Source organism: Aspergillus oryzae, chromosome 1 (assembly GCF_000184455.2).
Source record: "Aspergillus oryzae RIB40 DNA, chromosome 1".
Lineage (NCBI taxonomy): Eukaryota > Fungi > Ascomycota > Eurotiomycetes > Eurotiales > Aspergillaceae > Aspergillus > Aspergillus oryzae.
The window spans coordinates 2,779,323-2,798,694 of NC_036435.1; the positions used below are offsets into that span (position 1 = coordinate 2,779,323).

At 48.1% G+C, this 19,372-nt stretch overlaps 9 protein-coding genes across 9 annotated transcripts; 5 read left to right on the top strand and 4 right to left on the bottom strand.

Annotated features, from left to right (window-relative positions):
* Nucleotides 1-613: 613 nt before the first annotated feature.
* Nucleotides 614-1,221, bottom strand: AO090005001369 (uncharacterized protein; the record flags this gene model as incomplete). Its single annotated transcript, XM_023237856.1, has 2 exons — nucleotides 614-777; nucleotides 1,068-1,221. The coding sequence occupies 2 exons, from the start codon at nucleotides 1,219-1,221 to the stop codon at nucleotides 614-616; spliced, it is 318 nt and encodes a 105-aa protein (XP_023089332.1).
* Nucleotides 1,222-2,669: 1,448 nt separating this feature from the next.
* Nucleotides 2,670-3,122, top strand: AO090005001368 (ATP-binding protein; the record flags this gene model as incomplete). Its single annotated transcript, XM_023237861.1, has 2 exons — nucleotides 2,670-2,721; nucleotides 2,854-3,122. 2 exons carry the CDS (start codon nucleotides 2,670-2,672, stop codon nucleotides 3,120-3,122), a joined length of 321 nt encoding a protein of 106 aa, XP_023089331.1.
* An 807-nt stretch (nucleotides 3,123-3,929) lies between these two features.
* AO090005001366 (uncharacterized protein) lies at nucleotides 3,930-4,613 on the top strand (the record flags this gene model as incomplete). The annotated part of the gene is made up of 1 exon (XM_001818243.1): nucleotides 3,930-4,613. One exon carries the CDS (start codon nucleotides 3,930-3,932, stop codon nucleotides 4,611-4,613), a length of 684 nt encoding a protein of 227 aa, XP_001818295.1.
* A 708-nt stretch (nucleotides 4,614-5,321) lies between these two features.
* On the top strand, nucleotides 5,322-7,217 carry AO090005001365 (MFS transporter; the record flags this gene model as incomplete). The annotated part of the gene is made up of 4 exons (XM_023237877.1): nucleotides 5,322-5,624; nucleotides 5,688-5,874; nucleotides 5,942-6,438; nucleotides 6,528-7,217. The coding sequence occupies 4 exons, from the start codon at nucleotides 5,322-5,324 to the stop codon at nucleotides 7,215-7,217; spliced, it is 1,677 nt and encodes a 558-aa protein (XP_023089330.1).
* A 523-nt stretch (nucleotides 7,218-7,740) lies between these two features.
* On the bottom strand, nucleotides 7,741-8,730 carry AO090005001364 (Fig1 domain-containing protein; the record flags this gene model as incomplete). The annotated part of the gene is made up of 4 exons (XM_001818241.3): nucleotides 7,741-8,119; nucleotides 8,185-8,512; nucleotides 8,568-8,636; nucleotides 8,700-8,730. The coding sequence occupies 4 exons, from the start codon at nucleotides 8,728-8,730 to the stop codon at nucleotides 7,741-7,743; spliced, it is 807 nt and encodes a 268-aa protein (XP_001818293.1).
* Nucleotides 8,731-9,909: 1,179 nt separating this feature from the next.
* On the bottom strand, nucleotides 9,910-12,264 carry AO090005001363 (putative exonuclease; the record flags this gene model as incomplete). Its single annotated transcript, XM_001818240.3, has 3 exons — nucleotides 9,910-11,989; nucleotides 12,043-12,190; nucleotides 12,252-12,264. The coding sequence occupies 3 exons, from the start codon at nucleotides 12,262-12,264 to the stop codon at nucleotides 9,910-9,912; spliced, it is 2,241 nt and encodes a 746-aa protein (XP_001818292.1).
* Nucleotides 12,265-12,756: 492 nt separating this feature from the next.
* On the top strand, nucleotides 12,757-13,423 carry AO090005001362 (translation machinery-associated protein 16; the record flags this gene model as incomplete). Its single annotated transcript, XM_001818239.3, has 3 exons — nucleotides 12,757-12,925; nucleotides 12,983-13,067; nucleotides 13,141-13,423. The coding sequence occupies 3 exons, from the start codon at nucleotides 12,757-12,759 to the stop codon at nucleotides 13,421-13,423; spliced, it is 537 nt and encodes a 178-aa protein (XP_001818291.1).
* A 922-nt stretch (nucleotides 13,424-14,345) lies between these two features.
* Nucleotides 14,346-15,628, top strand: AO090005001361 (MAM33 family protein; the record flags this gene model as incomplete). The annotated part of the gene is made up of 5 exons (XM_023237896.1): nucleotides 14,346-14,538; nucleotides 14,682-14,803; nucleotides 14,863-14,921; nucleotides 15,013-15,545; nucleotides 15,591-15,628. 5 exons carry the CDS (start codon nucleotides 14,346-14,348, stop codon nucleotides 15,626-15,628), a joined length of 945 nt encoding a protein of 314 aa, XP_023089329.1.
* A 523-nt stretch (nucleotides 15,629-16,151) lies between these two features.
* On the bottom strand, nucleotides 16,152-17,837 carry AO090005001360 (DNA primase subunit PRI1; the record flags this gene model as incomplete). Its single annotated transcript, XM_001818237.1, has 3 exons — nucleotides 16,152-17,283; nucleotides 17,342-17,539; nucleotides 17,593-17,837. The coding sequence occupies 3 exons, from the start codon at nucleotides 17,835-17,837 to the stop codon at nucleotides 16,152-16,154; spliced, it is 1,575 nt and encodes a 524-aa protein (XP_001818289.1).
* Between the last annotated feature and the right edge of the window lie 1,535 nt (nucleotides 17,838-19,372).

The following is a 19,372-nucleotide window of genomic DNA, read 5'->3' on the forward strand; positions in this document are numbered from 1 at the left end:
ATCACTATTCAAGTCATAAGTACAGTCTCTTAACCCTACCAGATCAAGATTCAAGAACCAGACCAAGAAACCTATTCTGATTGCCGGGACTTTGGCACTTTGACTGTCTGTGCGAATTTCAGACTTCCCCTTATCAATTACACAACATATTTCAGATTTACTTGGCTGAAGATCGGGAATGGATCTCCAAATACGACTCAATCAGGAAAGGGGAGCTTACACAGAAAAAGACACTGTGTCTGGCCAGCTCTTCCTCCGTAACAAGGCGCCGGTCAATATCTCAACTATTACAGTCAAGTTATCTGGGATAGCAACATCACGACTAGACTCTGGGAAATATATCGAGTCCCATCAGGTACGTCTGCCGAGATTCACAAGTGATAGCCGTTTCTTAACGCCCTCATGTGCAGTTATTTCAAAGGTTTCAAAATGTTTTCCCACCTCAGAAGATGACGGAGACATCCCTTTCTAAAAGCCTAACTGTCGGCCCTGGGACGCACATCTTTCCTTTCTCCCTCACGGTATGCTTTACTACCTCTAACGACATGCAGATCACTGGACTCTTCTCTCATACATGTTTCGCGTTCTTCTAGTTTCCTTCAACATCCGAATGTCATAAAATCAGTCTAGATGAAACGAAACCAAACCCGTCTTGCACGGGGTTTCTATATCGGAAGAACAAAACCCACCATCTCTTACGAAGGCTTCCACCCTCGACTGGAGACACTCTATCGCCTTGGGAGGCCAGGTACTTTCTGGATGTGACGGTGACAAAGACTGGTATCTTAAAAGGAGTGGAGAAATTAGTTGAGTAGCTTGGATATACGAAAAGGAACATAGGCAAATCATACTAACCAGGTTCCCTCGTGGCAGACTCGCAATATTCTTTACTACCCTGTGCCCGACTTTAGCCTTCCAAAAAACGTACTGGGGAGAAGGTGTCTTCTCTCCATCAATCATGATTCTAACAGCTTATGCAGCCCGCTGGCATACCAAGTCGACGTCGAACTCCTGAATGGACAGTGCTTACTTCTAGGGTATCCCATCCCATTGAAGATTAAGCTCACAAAGGTCGGGGACAGAGAATGCTTTGTATGGTTGAATGACTTCCAGACCATGCTTGTGGGATCGACAGAGACGCATGCATCCGGGCTTGTTGAAAAAGACACACAGTTCCAGGTCATACAAACCATGACTAACATCCATTATGTTGTCTGCCATGATGGAGCTTCAAATGGGGCTGAGTTATCCATAGGGGATAGTCTGTGGAAGAAACATCGACTACCAATCGCGCTCACGCCGTCGTTTGAGACTTGCAATATTAGCCAAACATATAAACTCGAGGTTAGGCTCGGTTTGCAAAGTGGCTATTCTAAGGTAGGAAAGATCATGACTTGGTTTGAGTTGTGCTAACGTTAGATTCAATCAATAGTTCAGGACGACGATATTGGAGTTTAGTTTCCCGGTTTATCTCACGCCTCCACCAATGGATCCTGACCCATATGAGGCCAAATCTGCTAAGCTGTTCTAGTATACCTTTTTTTTATGTATATTATGTGTTTTTGTATGATTGTTTTAAGCTGCTTCACTTACTGCGGAAAATGTTCTACGAGATAACCCCCAATTGCAGATTCTAAAGATACCTTTCTTGTTTCATGCGGGTGCCTTAATATATACTTTCTCCCATCACTACAAATTAACCAATAATCTTTGTAAAAGTAGATGGCTGGATCTAGCCCACTTGGGTCTGTAGGTGGAAATTTGACATTTTTACTTTTCTCCTTTTTCCTTTAGTCCTAGAAATTCTCCTTACACTGTGTTTACATCCGAGCTTATAGGAGTCATATCTCAAGTAGGTCATGTAAGACATGATCTAGTTTCATAGTATATAGAAGGCTTCTTGGATACACTTTGCATTGACAATGATATAGAACGATACTCTTTTCTCCACCTACTAGAAGGCAAGTATGTCTATCCCTGTATCAGACTTTCTCGAGCAGCTTCTTTACTGATGGGTTGTAGTTTCCATCCCATAATTATTCGAAGAAATTCAATTTATCATCTGATCTGCACGCAGCCGCAGGGCAACCATGGAACTTCATTCAAAGAGGTACGGCAACTATCCAATTGTCTGGAGGATGAATGTATCCACTATATCGCATCGTCTGTTTGCTCTATTGCACGATGATAGGGAATTGTTATTGGCCAAGCAGGCCCTTTACATTATACAAACAATGAACCTCACAGCTCCGCCGATGCCCCAAACATCCAATCCTGAGCTGTTTATCAAATCCGTTGCAGTGCGGCAAATTGTCCAGATGTGAATAATCATACATAGACTCACCCGGACCTAGCTAGTGTAGCTTTGTCCGCTGATCCTTACCTCCTGATACCTGTCAAGTTGTCTATATAAAGGGCGTGGTTCTCTCATATAGAGGCAGCCTTTGTCTCTCGGTGGTTGTCGCTATCCTTTCCTTGCTAGACTGACACAGATTCGTTTGCTCCTCAAGTCTTGTTTTGAACATTCGCAGTGTAACGCCGTATCATTCTTTCAATTGTAGTGACCAAAGTGCAATGGCGCAGAATCCTTCTTCCCTGTGAAGCCTGTGGTGATTGGCATTTATGGACTCCCTGGATCTGGAAAGACAACCTTGTTGAACCAGCTCAGAATGGCCCTCGGCGAAGACCACTTCATGTACTTCGAGGGCAGCGATGAGATTGGTAAGCTCGTTTGTGGAGGCATAACGTCCTTCAAGTGGTTGGATGACAAAGCCCGTCATGACTTTCGTGAGCTAGCGATATCTTGCATTAAGAATAACTGCATAGCACATGACAAGACTGGCGTCGTTATAGGACACTTTATGTTCTGGAACGAAGGGAAGAAGTCTGGACCGGCTGTGTATACCCAAAGCGACTTGGATACCTACACCCATATCCTTTACCTTGATGTCCCTCCTCAGGAGATCGTCAAGCGCCGTCTCGATGATCCTGGCAGAGATCGCTCGCACGTCTCAATCAACCATGTGCAACGCTGGGTGGAAGCTGAGAAGCAAATGCTTCGCGACCTTTGTTATCGCAATAACATTCTTTTTTGTGCTGTGACTTCGAACGTGATACCCTAGGAGGTTGAGCGCCTGCTCTATGACTTCAACAAACATGACGAACAACACAACCTTTCCAAAGCCCTCAACACCCTTGACAGCATCCCTGCCATAAAGAGTGGTACTCTAGGAAGGATGATCGGGCTTGATGCCGACCGTACGTTGACCTCGCAAGACACTGGAGACCTGTTTTGGAAGAAGATTTCTCAACTCCTGGAATATGCAGGGGGAGAACGGCCGAAGACACCTGCGCAGGTTGTATTCGAGAGTCCTCTGGGATACAGCTACGACGCTTTCCGGCAGGTGACTCTCCTTCATGAAGAAAGGCTTCGCGGTGATGAATATGATTCTGTTTGCAAGGACATTGCCTCGTCTGTGACTCTGGATGGGGAGTTTTTGAATTTTTTACACCTCATTGCTCAACAGGCGCACGTCGCTGCAGTGGTTGTGACTTGTGGCTTGGCTCAGATATGGAAATATGTGTTAGAGCTGGAAGGATAGCAAGAAAAGATCACCGTCATTGGGGGTGACCGGATTAGTTACGGTTTCGTTGTGACCGCTGAGGTCAAGGGGGCTTTGGCTGGTCATCTTAAGGACAAACACCATCTCGAATTCTGCGCCTTTGGAGATAGTCCTCTTGACCTGGAGATGCTATCGAGAGCCGACAAGGCTATTGTCGTTGTGGGAGATGAAGCGAGCAGGAGCGTATCAATGGAAACGGCTTTGAAGAAAGCAATTGAGAACGATGGGTTGAAGGCGAAGCAATAACTTCGGCCCAGCAATGTATCACCTCGCCTAACCACAGAGGTACTCCCCATTGTCGAACTTATGGACCCTGATTTTATGGACTCCCTCGTGTCAGAATGCGGCAAGGCCACCAAGTTGAAGGTAATCAGCGCGGACAAGCTGAACCCAGAAGCCGTCAAAATTCTGATGACACCCATGAGAAATGCCAGCGTGCAAGGACTACATTTGAGGGAGGCACACAGTGACGGGGGTTGGTATCTAGCCAACACATTCTTGCCTGCGCTCATAAGAGTTGAAGAAGCCGCTATCCCTCACCCACAGGGACACAATACTACCGGCTACCAACTCTGGAGGGAGGACAAAGTTCTGATAGTAGCGTTAATGAGGGGAGGGGAGCCCATGGCATTCGGAGTCAACAGGGCATTTGAGCGTGCGATGTTTACGCACGCATATCAGGCCATTGATCTTCAACACGACCACCTCGAAGATAGGTTCGCTGTCATTCTCGTTGACTCGGTCGTTAATAGCGGGGGGACTATCCTGGACTTTATGCGACATATCCGCGACCTCAACAAAGAGGTTTCTGTTGTGGTGATCACTGGAGTCATGCAAGCTCGGTGTGTTTCTGGTGGAAGATTGACTGCTGCTCTTGCGAAATATGACAACCTGCAATTTATAACCCTACGTATTTCGGAGAACAAGTACAAGGGAACAGGGGCCAGTGATACCGGAAATCGTCTTTTTAATACTCTCCATCTGCCCTGATCTTCCTGTTTGATTTATTTGTCTATGTTGACTTGTTGGTATCGTTGAACCCATGCGTACTTTCTTGATTTCAGATTAGTTAAACAACTTGACATTTTTGAGGGCTTTCGCAACTGGGCTGCCCGACATCCCACCTTCCCAAGTCCATTAAGTTGAAAATAGAGAGCGTCGAGCTAATTCAACGAGAAGATTCTGTAGAAAGTCATAAACATGTTAATCATCAACAATTTAATTGGACCACTGTCATAGCTTTGTGGTTACATCCAAATCTTATATTGCTTGGTAAGCCTTCATTGGTAACGGCGTCGAGAGCATTTATAATCGCCATTTCCAACTGTCTTCAAAACATCGGTCTAGGCACAATGTGGGGAACAGCAGGGACCACGATGACCATCTCAACAGCATGATTCAGTAGGATTCTTCTGGTTTAAGAAGAGTCATGACATCAACCACACTTTGTCGTCCGAGAGCATCCGCCTTACTATGACGTCTCTCGGATTTCCGGGTTTACGGATATACACCCAGCAGTTACGTTCCATTGGCAGTATACTGGCCAGACAATGCTGTGAAAGTCTATAGAAAAGCTTAAACAACATGAGTCTTAAAACAATTGCCACTAGTCAAGTATATAAATTCATTATGGGTCATGGTAGAACCGGACAGCGATGCGAGGATCAACACCAGGGCTGAATCAGACGAGCCCTAAACATGGAGACCATCCGCGATTCAACCTTTGGAAAGCTCGTGCGCGTGTTTACTAGGAATCGGTTGCTACGATACCCAGAGGAAGTTAATCCGGCTCTTTGGACAGAATGTTTGAAACCGGAACCCAGTGTCAAAGATGAAGAGGCAGCGACGTTGGCGGACACCGAGGAGGACACCTTCGGTCTATACGCCGTTATGTCACAGGCGTCACGAGCTTCGCGTCGTCTGAACTCGATAGCTTCGACCGCTGGTGTCGATAGAGGAACACCGCTTCTGGTGGATTGGCGTGGACCAGATGATCCTGAGGTACGTATACAGACTTGCTTCCCTGAACACGGTCTCCACCATCAAGTACTTACATGCATGCAGAATCCTCAGAATTGGAGCACAACTAAAAAGCTCCTTGTAAGTAGCCAGATCTGGATGTTAACCTTTGCCATCTACATCGGATCTGCGATCTATACCCCAGGAATCGAAGGCGTCTCGGAACAATTCAGTGTAAGTAGAGTCGCCGCAACACTCGGGCTGACACTCTTCGTGCTGGGATATGGCCTAGGTACGTCCCATTCATGGATCGTAACTAAGCGTACCCCCATCAATCAACATACTAACCACACCCCCAGGTCCAATGGTCTGGTCCCCTCTCTCAGAGCTACCAACCGTCGGCCGAAACCCTACATACATCCTCACCCTCGTCGTCTTTGTCTTCTTCCAATTCGCCGTCATCTACGCAAAGAACTTCGGCATGCTACTCGCATTCCGGTTCTTGACCGGCTTTCTCGGCTCCCCAGCCCTTGCAACCGGCGGAGCATCCATGGGAGACATGTGGAACCCGAAAGTGCGCGACTACATGATCGCTATCTGGGGCTGTTTCGCCATCTCCGCTCCCGTCCTGGGCCCTCTCGTCGGCGGCTTCGCAGCCTCCGCAAAAGGATGGACATGGACCATCTGGCAGCTGCTCTGGGCCAGCGGGTTCACACTGGTCCTACTATTCTTCTTCCTCCCGGAAACCTTCACGCCCAATATTCTTTGGCGACGAGCACGTCGTGTACGGAAGATCACGGGGAACTCGAACTACAAATGCGAAGCGGAGATCGAGCTCAGCCATGTCAGACCTAAGGTACGTTAGCAAGAACAACAACAACAACGACAACGACATCTACCCCCAACCCAAACCCAAACCCTAACAACATCTAACTCAACAACCAGGACGTCCTCTTCGAAGCCGCAATCCGACCCTTCCAACTCTGCTTCCTCGAACCAATCGTCTTCTTCCTAAACCTCTACATCTCCCTAATCTACGGCATCCTCTACATCTTCTTCGAAGCCTTCCCAATCGTCTTCAGCGAAATCCACGGTTTCAACATGGGCCAAACCGGCCTCGCCTTCCTCGGGATCCTAATCGGAGCGATCCTCATAATACCGTGCTACTTCTACTGGAAAGCCAAATACCAATCTCAGCATTTCGACCAGAACTGGAACATCGCACCCGAACACCAGCTGCCCCCAGCCTGCGTGGGGGCGTTCGCGCTCCCGATTTCGCTGTTCTGGTTTGGGTGGACGGGGAACTTTGAGAGCGTGCATTGGATTGTGCCGATTGTGGGGTCGGTGTTTTTTTCGGTCGGGGGGTGTTTGATCTTCAATGGGATTTTTTGTTATCAGGCTCATGCGTATCCGAGGTATGCGGCTTCGGTGTTGGCGGGGAATGATTTTATGAGGTCGTCGTTTGGGGCTGGGTTTCCTTTGTTTGCGACGGCTATGTTTCATAATCTGGGGGTTGGCTGGGCGTGTACGCTTCTTGGATGCTTGACGGTGTTGTTTGTGCCCTATCCTTTTATTTTGTTGAAGTTTGGGAGGAGGTTGAGGATGGCGAGTAAGTATGCGAGGCATGATATCTGATTCTGCTCCTTTGTATATATACTGGGTTACGAATGTGGATGCGATGAACTGCAGTTCATGATGAATATAATTCTTTCATGTCGGTAGCAACAGCCAATCTATATGCGAGCTGTTGTATTATGGCCATAGAAACAAAAATGCGTTCAAATCAGTCGGTCAATCATCGAGTCTTGACAAATCAGTGAGGTATTCCACGTAAAAAAAAAACTTCCAATTCCCGGGTCCCATCGCAACCATCCCATCCCATTCCAATAACTAGAAAGAAAATCGTCTTTTATACATGACGTAAACCCTCAACAGACAAAATGCAAACAGGCGAATGTACAGGTAGATCGATCAGCAGGGGAGTATCTCGCGAGGGGGGTGATAGGGGCGTTGATTGATTTTGTTCATTATCGTCGTGATTTCAAAATTCAATGTCGTATTAATCGTGTGTCGTTCGTGCCATCGGAAAGTGCGTCATGTATAAGGTCGAAAACAAAAGAAACGAAGAAGCAAAAAGAAAAAGCGTCCCTCCCATAGATTATTCTTCATCCGTCAACTGCCGTATCAGCTTGATGCTGAGAATCATCACCAACAAGCCTATCGTCGTCACCACCATCAGGCCAAATCCAAACCATCCGAGAACCATCGCAGAGCTACCAACTCCGCTCTTGACACTGCCATTGCCCATGTCTTGGGCAATGGTGCTCGCGGCGACGGATGCCGTGTGCTGCCATAGTACCGAGACCAGCACAAAGACGGATGCCACGAAAATCAGAGCCAGCGCTGCCTGAGATACGGGCCGGGAAGGAAACGGCTTCACCTCACGTTCTGAGCCGGTCGAGTCGATTTCTTCGTGCCATCCAGGGAAAGTCGCCAGAAGGATGAAGCAGAAAAATGCGAGGATAACGGCAACGATTCTATCAAAGTCAGTGGACCTATTCATGAATCCAGATAGAATCACCAAAGATTCTGGGAAACATACAGGAGATATGGGAAGACCACAGCATCCTTAAACGTTGATGCTACCCAAATCAGGTTCAGCGGATCTTGGTCCACAGTGACGACCTCAGCCAGGGCCGTTGCATTCGAATTGCAGATGTAGGCACCTCCTGATGGCGATACGCAGATTCCGAAATATCCCACACGGACTTCCATCTCCGCTCCTCCAACGATGTTCGCTGTCGCTTGCACTACGCCGGGATCCACTTGGGCAAGATTGAAGACGGGGTCGTAGCGTTGGTAATAGAGAGAGATCAAGAAGATGCTGGGCATTTGTGGAGAGGACGACGAGCATCCGGCCAATAAGAGGGCTAATATGGTCAGTTGCATTCCGGAGGTGACAGCATAGTATGGGACATGGCTTACAGAGAAGAATAATGGTAACTGCAATAATTATCATAAGCACGTGATGGTAACCGATCATGGGAATGAAACCTATAATCACACAGACAATCAGTATACACAAACAGCATGGTTTCAAGAACAAGGGTCACATACGGGCCATCTTGTCCTTAAAATTGCCAGCCATGTCGACCGGTCAAGTCTCAGCCAGACTTATATCAGCTGATTGCTTCACACCGTAGCTTATATGACTCTCTTCTCGGGACCCCGAGAAGGAGTGATCGAAGAGCGCTTCGTTGCGCACTATGACAGAAAGTGCTGGTTGTTCCCTCGGTTCTGCGACCTGATCAAGCTGTTTTAATGCGCGACAGTCTCGGTTGTCAGTCCAAGCTGTGAAACTCTATGCCTGAAGAAGGTGATCGAAGAATGTCGGAACGTTCTGTCAGCCTTGACGTGGGTATGGAATGTGGGCTCGAGGGCACGAGGTCGAGGAACAATCCCTTGACGAATAGAATAAGGAATGTATGTCTGCTTTGCGTCGCAGTGCTCACGAGACCTGGACGATATACAAGATGTGTCAGATAGTTGAATTAAAAATCCGATAAGCTATGCCCCGATCTGGGGTTCAAATTCAACGACTTAGTGCCAAAAAAAGGCAAAGCTGAGTACAAGGAATGGAGAGGGGAGAAAGAGGGAAGGGGAGAATTGGGGAGAGAGATCGTAGCTAGCCAAATCCACACTTGCAATGAATGCCTGCCTCCCGAATTTTTTCCACACAACGAGCGAGAGTTGAGGTAACTGGTGACGATGGTGATGATAATGTGGTGGCTGGGAATGGAGAATATACTCCCAATGGAGGAGGCTGGGCATCACCTTTTGTTTACACCCGCTGGTTTCCCGGTAACCAGAATTCACCGCCCACTGTCCCTGAGGGACCCACGAGGCCCCATTGGGTCTGATCCGCCCCACCGATGGCGCTACGATCGATCAGGGACCAGGGATTGGTCCAGGCACGACTTTAGCCTTGGTCCCGCACGGCTTATCAGCCCTAATCCCTGATGGTCCCTTCCAGCCTCCTGCATTTACGTCTCATAGTGGGTTCTGTCCAGGTTTCATGCCGACGATCAATGCAAAGATATAAACTAAAATTACTCAAAGTGGCCTGACGTCGATCGTCTATCTCCAATATCGTCCAAGGTAGGGTATACACGACCAAAGATAATATAGAATAATGCGATACCTTAAAAACACCGGTGTATCTCTTCCAGATAAGACCCAACAGGATGATAACAATGCCAAAAAAAAACGCCAACACACCAAAGTTTATGCCATTCTGTATGGAGCCGGCAATGTATACCATCCAGAATCACTTGTTTGTATATGAAAATCGCTTGAGGTCGAATGCAACAGGTGTCCGGGGATGACTGGGTTCGTCACCATCGACATCCTCTTCTTCACTATCGGGAACAATCATGTCTTCACTTCCTTGAGCAATATGATATGTGGCAGGGATCGGGCTTGCCTTAGAGGTGTTGGCCCCGATGTTACTGCCCAGGGCACTTGATGTTGAAAGAGAAGGGGTAAAGTTCAGAGAACGTGACCGAGCCAGCGCAGTCTGGCCGAGACGTTGCAAAGGTGTCAACCGTTGTCGCCTCGAAGGACTCCGGGAAACCCCAGCTTTCACCCTAGAGGGTGATCTAGAAATAAGCGGGCGATGAACCTGAGGATCTTTTGTTTGCGGGGTATCCAAGTTGGGGCTGGTATTCCTTTCCGCAGCTTCAAAAGTAAACTTAGACAACAGAGAAGAGTTTTGTTTGGCAATATGATAGTCAAGCACCTGGTGAAACACTTCAGGGTTGGAGTCCTCGTTAACAGAAGCTTTACTTGGAGTTTCAGCACTATCCTGTGGCTCTTCTGCAAGGACTTTCTGTTTCACAATTGCCGAATCTTCCGACGTGGTGAGTGCCGTTGACGGAGCCGCTTCTTCATGGTTGCCTTCGCGCGGCTCAGTTCCTATGTGAGGCTTGTCCTTGCAGTGGTTCGCAGTCTCTGACGAACCTACAATTTGTGTCATGATATCCTCGGCTACTTCATCAGAAAACACATCGACAGCTGACTTTCGCGCTTTCTTACTTCGCGTCACCTTTGCACCGCTCGGGCTTGAATCACCCGGGGAGCTAGCAAAGAAACGACTGCGGCAATCTGGAAGACTTGGAAGGCTGGCCTCGTCCGTCTCCGAACAAAGTCGCTGCCGTTTGGTGGGCTGCAAGGTAGATGCTCTAGAGGCATGGGCCAAAAAAGAGTTCCGCTCCACACTCCTAACTAGTGGACTCGATAGCCTATTCACAGTAGCGGATCGGACGATTCCCGGCCGGGGCGTAACAGGACTGCTCTCCCAGGACCTATTGGCATGCCGTTCCAGTAGCCTTTGCTGGCTGGGAGATGGAGTGAGGCTATTTGGATCCAACTCAGCTAGAGGAGTCCGTTTTGGGGTGAAGAATGAGCTGATGGGTTTATTTGGCTTCAGTTCGGCGGATGAACCGAGCGTCTGGCGACGTTGGATGCCATGCATGAGCTTACCCGCGGGTGCAGGCCTTAAAACCAGCGGTTCTTTTGTTGTAGGATCCAAGTCACCACGAGCGACTCCAACTGCAAGCTCAGGGTCCACATCGGCGCCGATGTACGGCAGCTCTTCGAGGTTCACATCATCCTCCGGTGCAGTCAGAGTGACGAGCTTTCCAGCTTGGGGGCAAAATACTCTCTGGTAAAGGAAGGTGAGCTCTGCTTGTTTGAAATTCTCCAGATAATTCGTAGGAACATGATACTGGCCCTCAAATTGAAGCATCCGTAGCGCCTTCTCCACATTCCTGTATTTGCGAATACACCGATAGGCAGTTTTCAAACCCAGCCTTGCAATGTTGGGTAGGTAATCACAACCACTGAGGATACACATGCGTCTAAAGTCAGCATCAGTCCATCCTATAAGACTGACTTCGCGACAAGCTGCAAAATCTGCTCGGTTAATCTCAATACAGTCGCCATGCTGGTCTAGTTTAGACAACAGTCTTTTCGCGCCGAACACCAGCAAATCAGAGTCTTCTGATATGATACCATTGATGATGCCCTGGCGCTCAAGGTATACGAGTTGTGCATCTGCCTCATACGGAGCCACCATATACTGAACATTCATCTTTTTCAGTTCGTCGATCAATTGACGAGCCATTAAAGGGGTCACATCCACCGCTTTCTGGAATTCTTGATAAGCTTCCGCTGTCCTTCCCTTCCGCTGCAGTTCCAACCCAAGGGTTTTGCTTTCCTGACGCCGTTGATGTCGATCAGACTCGGTACCGGCTTTACTCGGTAGATTGTCACCGTCGAAGATAAGATATGGGGTAACTCCAAAATAGAGCAACATGCGGACCCGGTTCAGTACGAAATCGACATGTCTACAGTCCCATTAGCGCCCACACCGAAGAATATCCCACTCAAAGCTGCATACTTGGTCGTCGGCCGGTCCAAAACTAAGTCCACCGCGCAGGCGACCGTACCACGATGCAGCCATCCATACGCGTCGACCCCAAGTGTTTGTCCGCTAAACTTTTTCAAATGACATGGTTTTTGAATTGACTTGAGAAGACCATGGAGCCCTAGCTGTCCAGTCAGCCTTCTCTGATCACTCCGAAAAAGACAAAGTGAAGCTGGGCATACCTTTAATGCCCATTATGGAAACCTTCGAAAGTCGAGCTGCTCCTCGTTAGGTCGTCAAGTTGAACATCCAAAACGGGTAACAGCTCTGACAGTCGACGGTTAGGACTCAGGAGGAGCGGTGGGCACGAGAACCATGAGGAGAAACTTCCGTAGAAATAGGAGCTGGAAGCCAATCAACCAACTTGGCGGGTCATTGAGTTATGTATGACCTAGACAACGAGACTGGAATGTAAGTTGACTGCCAGTATCAACCCTCCGACGCGCAACAGAAACGCGATAGGTTGATGCATACAGAGGAAGCCGTGATTGGTCGGACGTTGGCGGCGTTTGCCTCCACCATCACCGCCCTATCATTCTGCCGAGCGATAAGGATCGCGGAGAGATTAGAGGGAAAAAAAAAAAAAAAGGCAAGGTTCTAGACTGCAACTTACTGTGCGCAGCATATAACATTATACTGCTTACTTTCTACCTTCTTTCAAATACAAGGGATTCAAAAAATCGCACCATGCCGAAGTCTTTCTCGAAGGTCCATAAGCATATCGCTAAAAAGAGAGGGGCAATTGACGCACTCCATGAGAACAGCAGAGATGCGAAGAGATTGCGCCGCGCAGGTATCAGAGATGATCGGGTTGCTCGTGTCTCTGCCACACTGGCCCGAGGACGACAGTCATACAGTAAGCTTCCAAAAGGCGCCTCTGTTTTCTACCGGACTTTTCTAATATAACTCCTAGTTGATCGGATCGTATACTTCCACGAGAATGTCCCAGAGGATGCAGGCGTCTTCTCGGATAGTGACATGATGAATTTAATTGTTAGGTAAGTCGAAGCAGAAAGTTAGCCCTCTAGTGACTATCCAATGTTTCATACGTATTAACACTTCCTGGCATAGATACATCAATCGAAGTGTCCCTGAGATCGAGCAATTACAGAGCGAGCGGAGGAAAGGCCGACCCCCCAGCAAACGGGAGGAAAATCTCCTACAGCGAACAGACGCAGAGAATAAAGAGTTTAAGACCGGTTTCTGGTTGCCCGATCTTGGCCAGGAAGATGTACTCAAGGCTCTTGCCTCGTGGAATGGAGATTGGTCCGGACTCAGTAGCATGAAGTTCATTCGCTTGACCAAGGATGGTGGGAAGCAGTCTTCAGCTTTTCCTCCTAAAGGGATGTCGTGATCTTTAGTTATGGGTTTGATTTAAGACCGTATCGCTCGCATTGGTTTTGGCACATAATGGCGTTGACGACCGTATATACCAGCATCTTGATATTCGTTAGTATGTTTCAAGGTTTGGCTACACAAGCAAATTAACAAAAATGTCTGCTATGCATCTGTGATGGTATTTCGCATCGCTGTTAGGCTACCACCTGTAGTGTAAAACAATAAACATAATAATGGCAACGGCACGATCAACTTCGCAGCAACACCGGCAGTTATTATCTTCAGCGCCTTCTGCATTGATCCTGGCTCTCAAATGTGTTATGTCTGTCAGCCAAAGCTGTAGCTTGGATCTACTTATGGCAAAGTGTGCGATTGACACTTTGTACTCTTAGCTTTTCTCATGATATAACCTCATTAAGCGCGAAGATCTTTGGGCAGTGACTACTGCGAGCTTTGATGCTCGAGACTTATTCAGACTTGTGCAATTGGTTTGTTCCCTCTGTATATTCCATGACTTTCCTGTATTTGAAATTGCTTTTGGCTAACTTTGTGACTATGAGTTGTGATACTAACGTCAGTTTCATAAAATATATTTCTATGGTACAGGTATTGGACGTTTTGTAGGTTGTGGTATATCGCTTGTAGATGAACGCAGAGTGACAGAAGATAATGTCTATTGATCCCAGAATTATTTGAGATTTCAACACCCTGGGCAATTGAAAACAATTTGATCGTGTATTCTGTATTAGTATATAAGGTCCCTCTTCAGATGTTGGGACGGAAAGGATGAATGCCTCAGGCCGACCGGTCGAGAGCTCCCGAGCTTGTTCTTGGCAAGCGGTAACATCATCAGTTTCCTGTTCGTCACCTCCAAACTTTCATTAAAATTCTCCTCCAACCCAACAGCCTCTGCATCCATCTAAACCTCACAATTCATCATGTTGTCGCTACGTACCATCGCCCGCTCTGTGCCTCGCACTTTCTCCCGCTCCATCGCCATCTCTTCCCGCTCTGCTCTCTTCCGACCTATTCCGACTGCTGCTCCTAAAAATGTTATCCTGCAATCTGCTCTGAAGCCTTCATACGCGGCTTTCTCGACTTCTAGCGTATTCAAACAGTCTCAAGCTGAAGGTAAGAAGAAATTGAACGCCTAATCCATTCAGGATTCGGAGGGAAAATTACAAGGAAAAGAAAGAAAGAAAACTGCTCAAGACTTATGGCATGATGTAATATTCGTTTCTCTCGATTGCGCTGACAACGACTTCTATGTGTAGGTGATTTTGAGCTTGCTGCCAAGCTTGAGGATGAACTGAAGCATGAGAAGGCTTCTGGTCTTGAGGACCTGGATTCTTCCGTCCAGAACATCCAGTATGTTCTTCAGAACAACTCCTGGGAGGTATGTGCACCGAATCAAATGTTTTGCATCAACGAAGGCTGATTTGTGTCGGCTTGCAGGTCAAGGACGTCCCCGGTGACCAGGAGGTCGTGTTGACGAAGAAGTTCGGTAACGAGGAGTAAGTGCTTGGGTCTCCATTTCCCATCACCTCTTTCTATTTCCAATCCATCCCATTCTTGTACCCTATCCTAATGAAACCCCTATAATAGGATTCGCCTCACCTTTACCGTTGCGGACCTTCAGAACCTGAGCGAACAAGAGGAATTCGACGACCAGGCTTTGAGTGACGAGCTGGATTTTGAGGGCGGCCACCAGCCCGCTAACCGGGGTGCCTCTGGCAACGTTGCCCAGCACCCCGAGGATCGGGTTGCCCCGGCTGATCGCGAGCTGGATGAGTTGGACCGTGATCTGGAGCCCAGCTTCCCTGCCCGCGTCAACATCACCGTTGAGAAGCCAAGCAACGGCGCTTTGCTGATCCAGACTGTTGCCCAGGATGGTCTCTTCCAGATCGAGGAGGTCTCCTACTTCTCTAAGCCTGACTTGGCACATGCCCAGACAGCTGAAAAGGACTGGGCTAGACAGAGCCTCTACGCTGGACCTCCCTTTGAGAACCTCGATGAGGATCTGCAGACCTTCTTGGAGCGTTACCTCGAGGAGAGAGGCATCAACGCAGAGCTCGCCAACATGATTCCTGACTACATCCAGGTGAAGGAGCAGAAGGAATACGTTCGCTGGCTCGAGAGTAAGTTACCACAACCCTTGCGATATTAGTATCTATATCTAACAGTGGGACTTTTAGACGTCAAGAACTTCATCACCGCTTAAATGCAGACCAATGATGCATTAATGCGTCTGCAAATATGCATTGGTTAAATCCCTACTCCTAATTCTAATTCTACATTCCTCGACTTTCTCGTGATCTTTTTGTGAGGGAGTTTGCCGTAACTTCCTGTCATGTTAGCTTGACGTCTGTCCATGCAAGTCGCCTATGACAATATTTGCTAGGCAGTGTGCACGTGTATCAATATAGAAACGAATTTAGCATCTACATGTATTATATTTAAAAATTGCATCCTACAGTATGATATTATGCTTCAAGGATTACCTACGTTCAAAAGCGTTAAGCACCATCAGTTCTATAATGACGGTCTCATGTTCACCATTCATATCCCTGATTAGTAGGTTGTCAGGAGAAATATAAAATCATGCCTATGTCTTGAAGTAATCCTGTGACAACACCGAAACGCCGTATGCATCCTAACGCTGCCTTCAGCATGTATACTCCAAAACCGCTCGAAAAGTACCAAAAGTCCTAGGTAGAAGACCCACAGAAAGTAGATGCAAGGGTTTAAAACTCCATACTTTCAGTCTTCACCTCCGTCATGTCTTCGTTTCGCTCCCGCTTCCCACCGCGTTCCTCCTTGAGAAGACCGGCAATGAACGAGCGGAAATAATCAACATATGGCTTGAGACTCGTTTTCTCATAATCCTGGAGTTTGCGGCTTCCTCTCACATCAGAGTCATTGGGCACGCTTCCCTCCCCATCCACAGCGTCTCCTGCGCCGTTACTGGGGTTCTCTGCATCGTACGCATCAATCTCCCCAAGTAGTTGTGTGACCGTGGGAACTGAAAGCGGGTCAAATTGCTCAGCCTTTCGAGCATCAATGGGAACACAAACGCGACCTGTGCCAGGGTGTATGACGAACGGGCTCTTGAGCAAGTGAATCATCTTCTTACTGACTTCAGAATCAAGGCGGGGATAAGTGTACTCCAAAACAATATCCTGCTTCGCCTCGCGTAATGTAGAAGTTTTCAGAGTGCTGCTTTTTCCCGTCTTCGCGAGCGAGTCAATGTCGGCCCATTTGTTCGTACTAGAGCGGTCTGGTGATGATTCCCATTTCTTGCGCAACGCATCATTCAAGGCCTTGTCGGGAAGTAGCGCTAGGAGGCGTTGCGCCTGCTCCGAGCTAACAAAAGTGTCCTGGTCTACCAAGGTAGTCTGGGCGAAGTAAGGCTTCAGGATCTCCAGACTACGGGACATATGCGGATGCAGCGGACGCTTCAGATTGACACGCTTGCCGCTCTGGGCCCCTCCTCGTAAGAGGTCCAGATATCCTGCAATGGCCCGTCGCCGATCATCTGGAAGACTGCGAGCACGTGGATCACAGACCCAGGCGTGGGCACCACGACGACCAGAGTAAACCCATAAGATGTGTTGGAATCCAAAGTCGTCCCGCAACGCCGTGTCGACAACCTTCATGGCCATGGTTACAAATGTCCAGCATTTCCCACAGATATTCGCCTTTTCGCAACAGGATCGGATGTCGTCATAATCTGTCAAATCGATATCGAACACTAATTCCTTAGAAACTGGTTTCATCTGACCCCCTCGTAAAGTTTTCCGATCGCGGGGGTTTGTGTTGTAGACGGGGCCGATTTCAAAACGGGACGGGTTCATGCGCAGGATATCTTTACGGAAGCTAGTAGGGGGTCAATGATGTGTTGCATAACAGAGGATGCCTTGGTATATCCGCTTACAGATCTGCCGTCGCATATGATTGATATCGTAGGTAGGCGTCATTCTGTAGGGTAAGCGCGAACTCACGGTTCCCAAAGTCTGGGGAAGGAACAATTCCGTGGTTTAGCCACTGAAAAAGGTATCGGAATGGGAAAAGTCGCTGGTAGAAGGCAAGCATAGTATCTGTGTCTACGTGAGCGGGTTGCGGTGCAGAGGAACTGTACAACATTTGTCAGACTGGCTTTCTATCTCTCGGGTGACTGGTGCTTACTCTACTGCATCTCGACTAGCAGGGTTCTCATTCTTCGTGTCTGGCGCACTAGATGCAGGAAATTCGTCGTCATCGTCATCATCGAAAAGTAGGTCCGCAAGTCTGTCTTTCGTATCGTTTTCAGTGGCTTCGGACTCCTTCTCTTCTGGACCACTGGGGGTCGCATCTGTTGGAGGAGCATCCGGAAGGACTTCTTCATCATTGCGATGACTAGGGGACTCCCCAGGAGACACGGAGTGAGGCATCTTTGTGTTTTGGATGTTGTATGTACGTTGAACCTGTCTCGGTATAGTGGAGTATACTGAATATCGTATACGGTCATTAACGCGACTGGACGCGCGCCGGACGCGCTTCGGCCCCGGCAGCCCTAAGACCTAAGCCCTATCCAGGGGCTGAGGTAGGGTCACATGATGCTGCGCTGCGCAACCTAAGCAAGCACGTGCCATCGACGTAGACCTAGCCGCAAACGGTCTTCTAGTATACAATCTATGATGGACCTACGGGATGCATGGCTCAGTGACTACAACGTTCTATTTTAATCGCGCCAATGCCTCTCCATAAAGACGCAATGCTCTCTGTACCCACCCCTGAGCCCCAGGGGCCCTCGATCGCCGTTTGCGGCAACTCAGGAATCGTATTCATCTTGATCAAATTTTTTGGATGACGATTACATTCATCGCAAATCCTGAACACTACGCACCTGACGAGACTTCGACAAAAATCAATGAACGTATCACGTTACTTACTTGTACTCGAGCTTCAGTATCTTCTAAATCCGGCTATCTAGAAGACATCAGTGTCGTCATACTCGATTGATTCCAGCTGTGCTTGAGCAATATCTTTTAGGTGTCGTCATTGACTAGTATGCACAGATGAAGTTTTCGAAGCATGTAAAATTCTGCACATTCTTCGTGATTTGCTGGGACTGCTTCGATTCTGTATTCGCTTCCTTCGTTACGGCTTTCCTTTTTGCGCCTTGTACCATGTCCACAACGTGGACTTCACGCTTACCGTAAGCTTGCAGAACTTCTCCATAGCCAATCTCCACATTCCAGAGGCGCTTTAGTCAATTCTGCAGAGTCCTGCGAATTTGAAGCACTGGGGCAATCCTGGTGACGCCACCAGCTTGGCGTCAATTGAGCTGCAAGCCAGTGACCACAAGTAGGAAAAATCTCTTGTTGACCAGCCTTGTGCACTGTTGACTGCCGTTTTTGAATGACTTCACGGTTTAAGCTGGCCACGGTTGTCCATGGCGTTGAAAGAAGACGGCAATGCTAGGAACGATCCTGTCATAGGTCATCTAGCTATTTTACTCAAGGAACAAAACTGTATCTGCATGTTCCTTGAAGTTTCGATCGCCGGATGGGGCTAGCATCCGTGGCTTCTCTTGAAGACCCTCGACTGAAGTGATGACACCACGACTTCCTCCGTACTGCATCCAAGAACTAATTGCGCCATCTTTCTTTCCGTAACCTCCGAAGATTTAACAGGGCATGTGGGTTCCTCGCCTGAATACGATACCACGTAGCACCCACCTCCCAACTTTATCTGAAGATTTTGAGTCTTATCCACGTACCACCCATTGCTTGTTCCACTAACCGACTGGCCAGCAAACCATGGCTCGTTATGTCCCAGTTATACACTGCAGACCAATGGGCCTTATGTGTCACGGAATCAAGATTTGCTTCTCCTCTTGACCAGGCACCAGATCTTGCTGCAAATCGATACTACTGTGCCATTGTAGCTATCAATGAGCACCGCACGGAAACGGCAAAAGAAG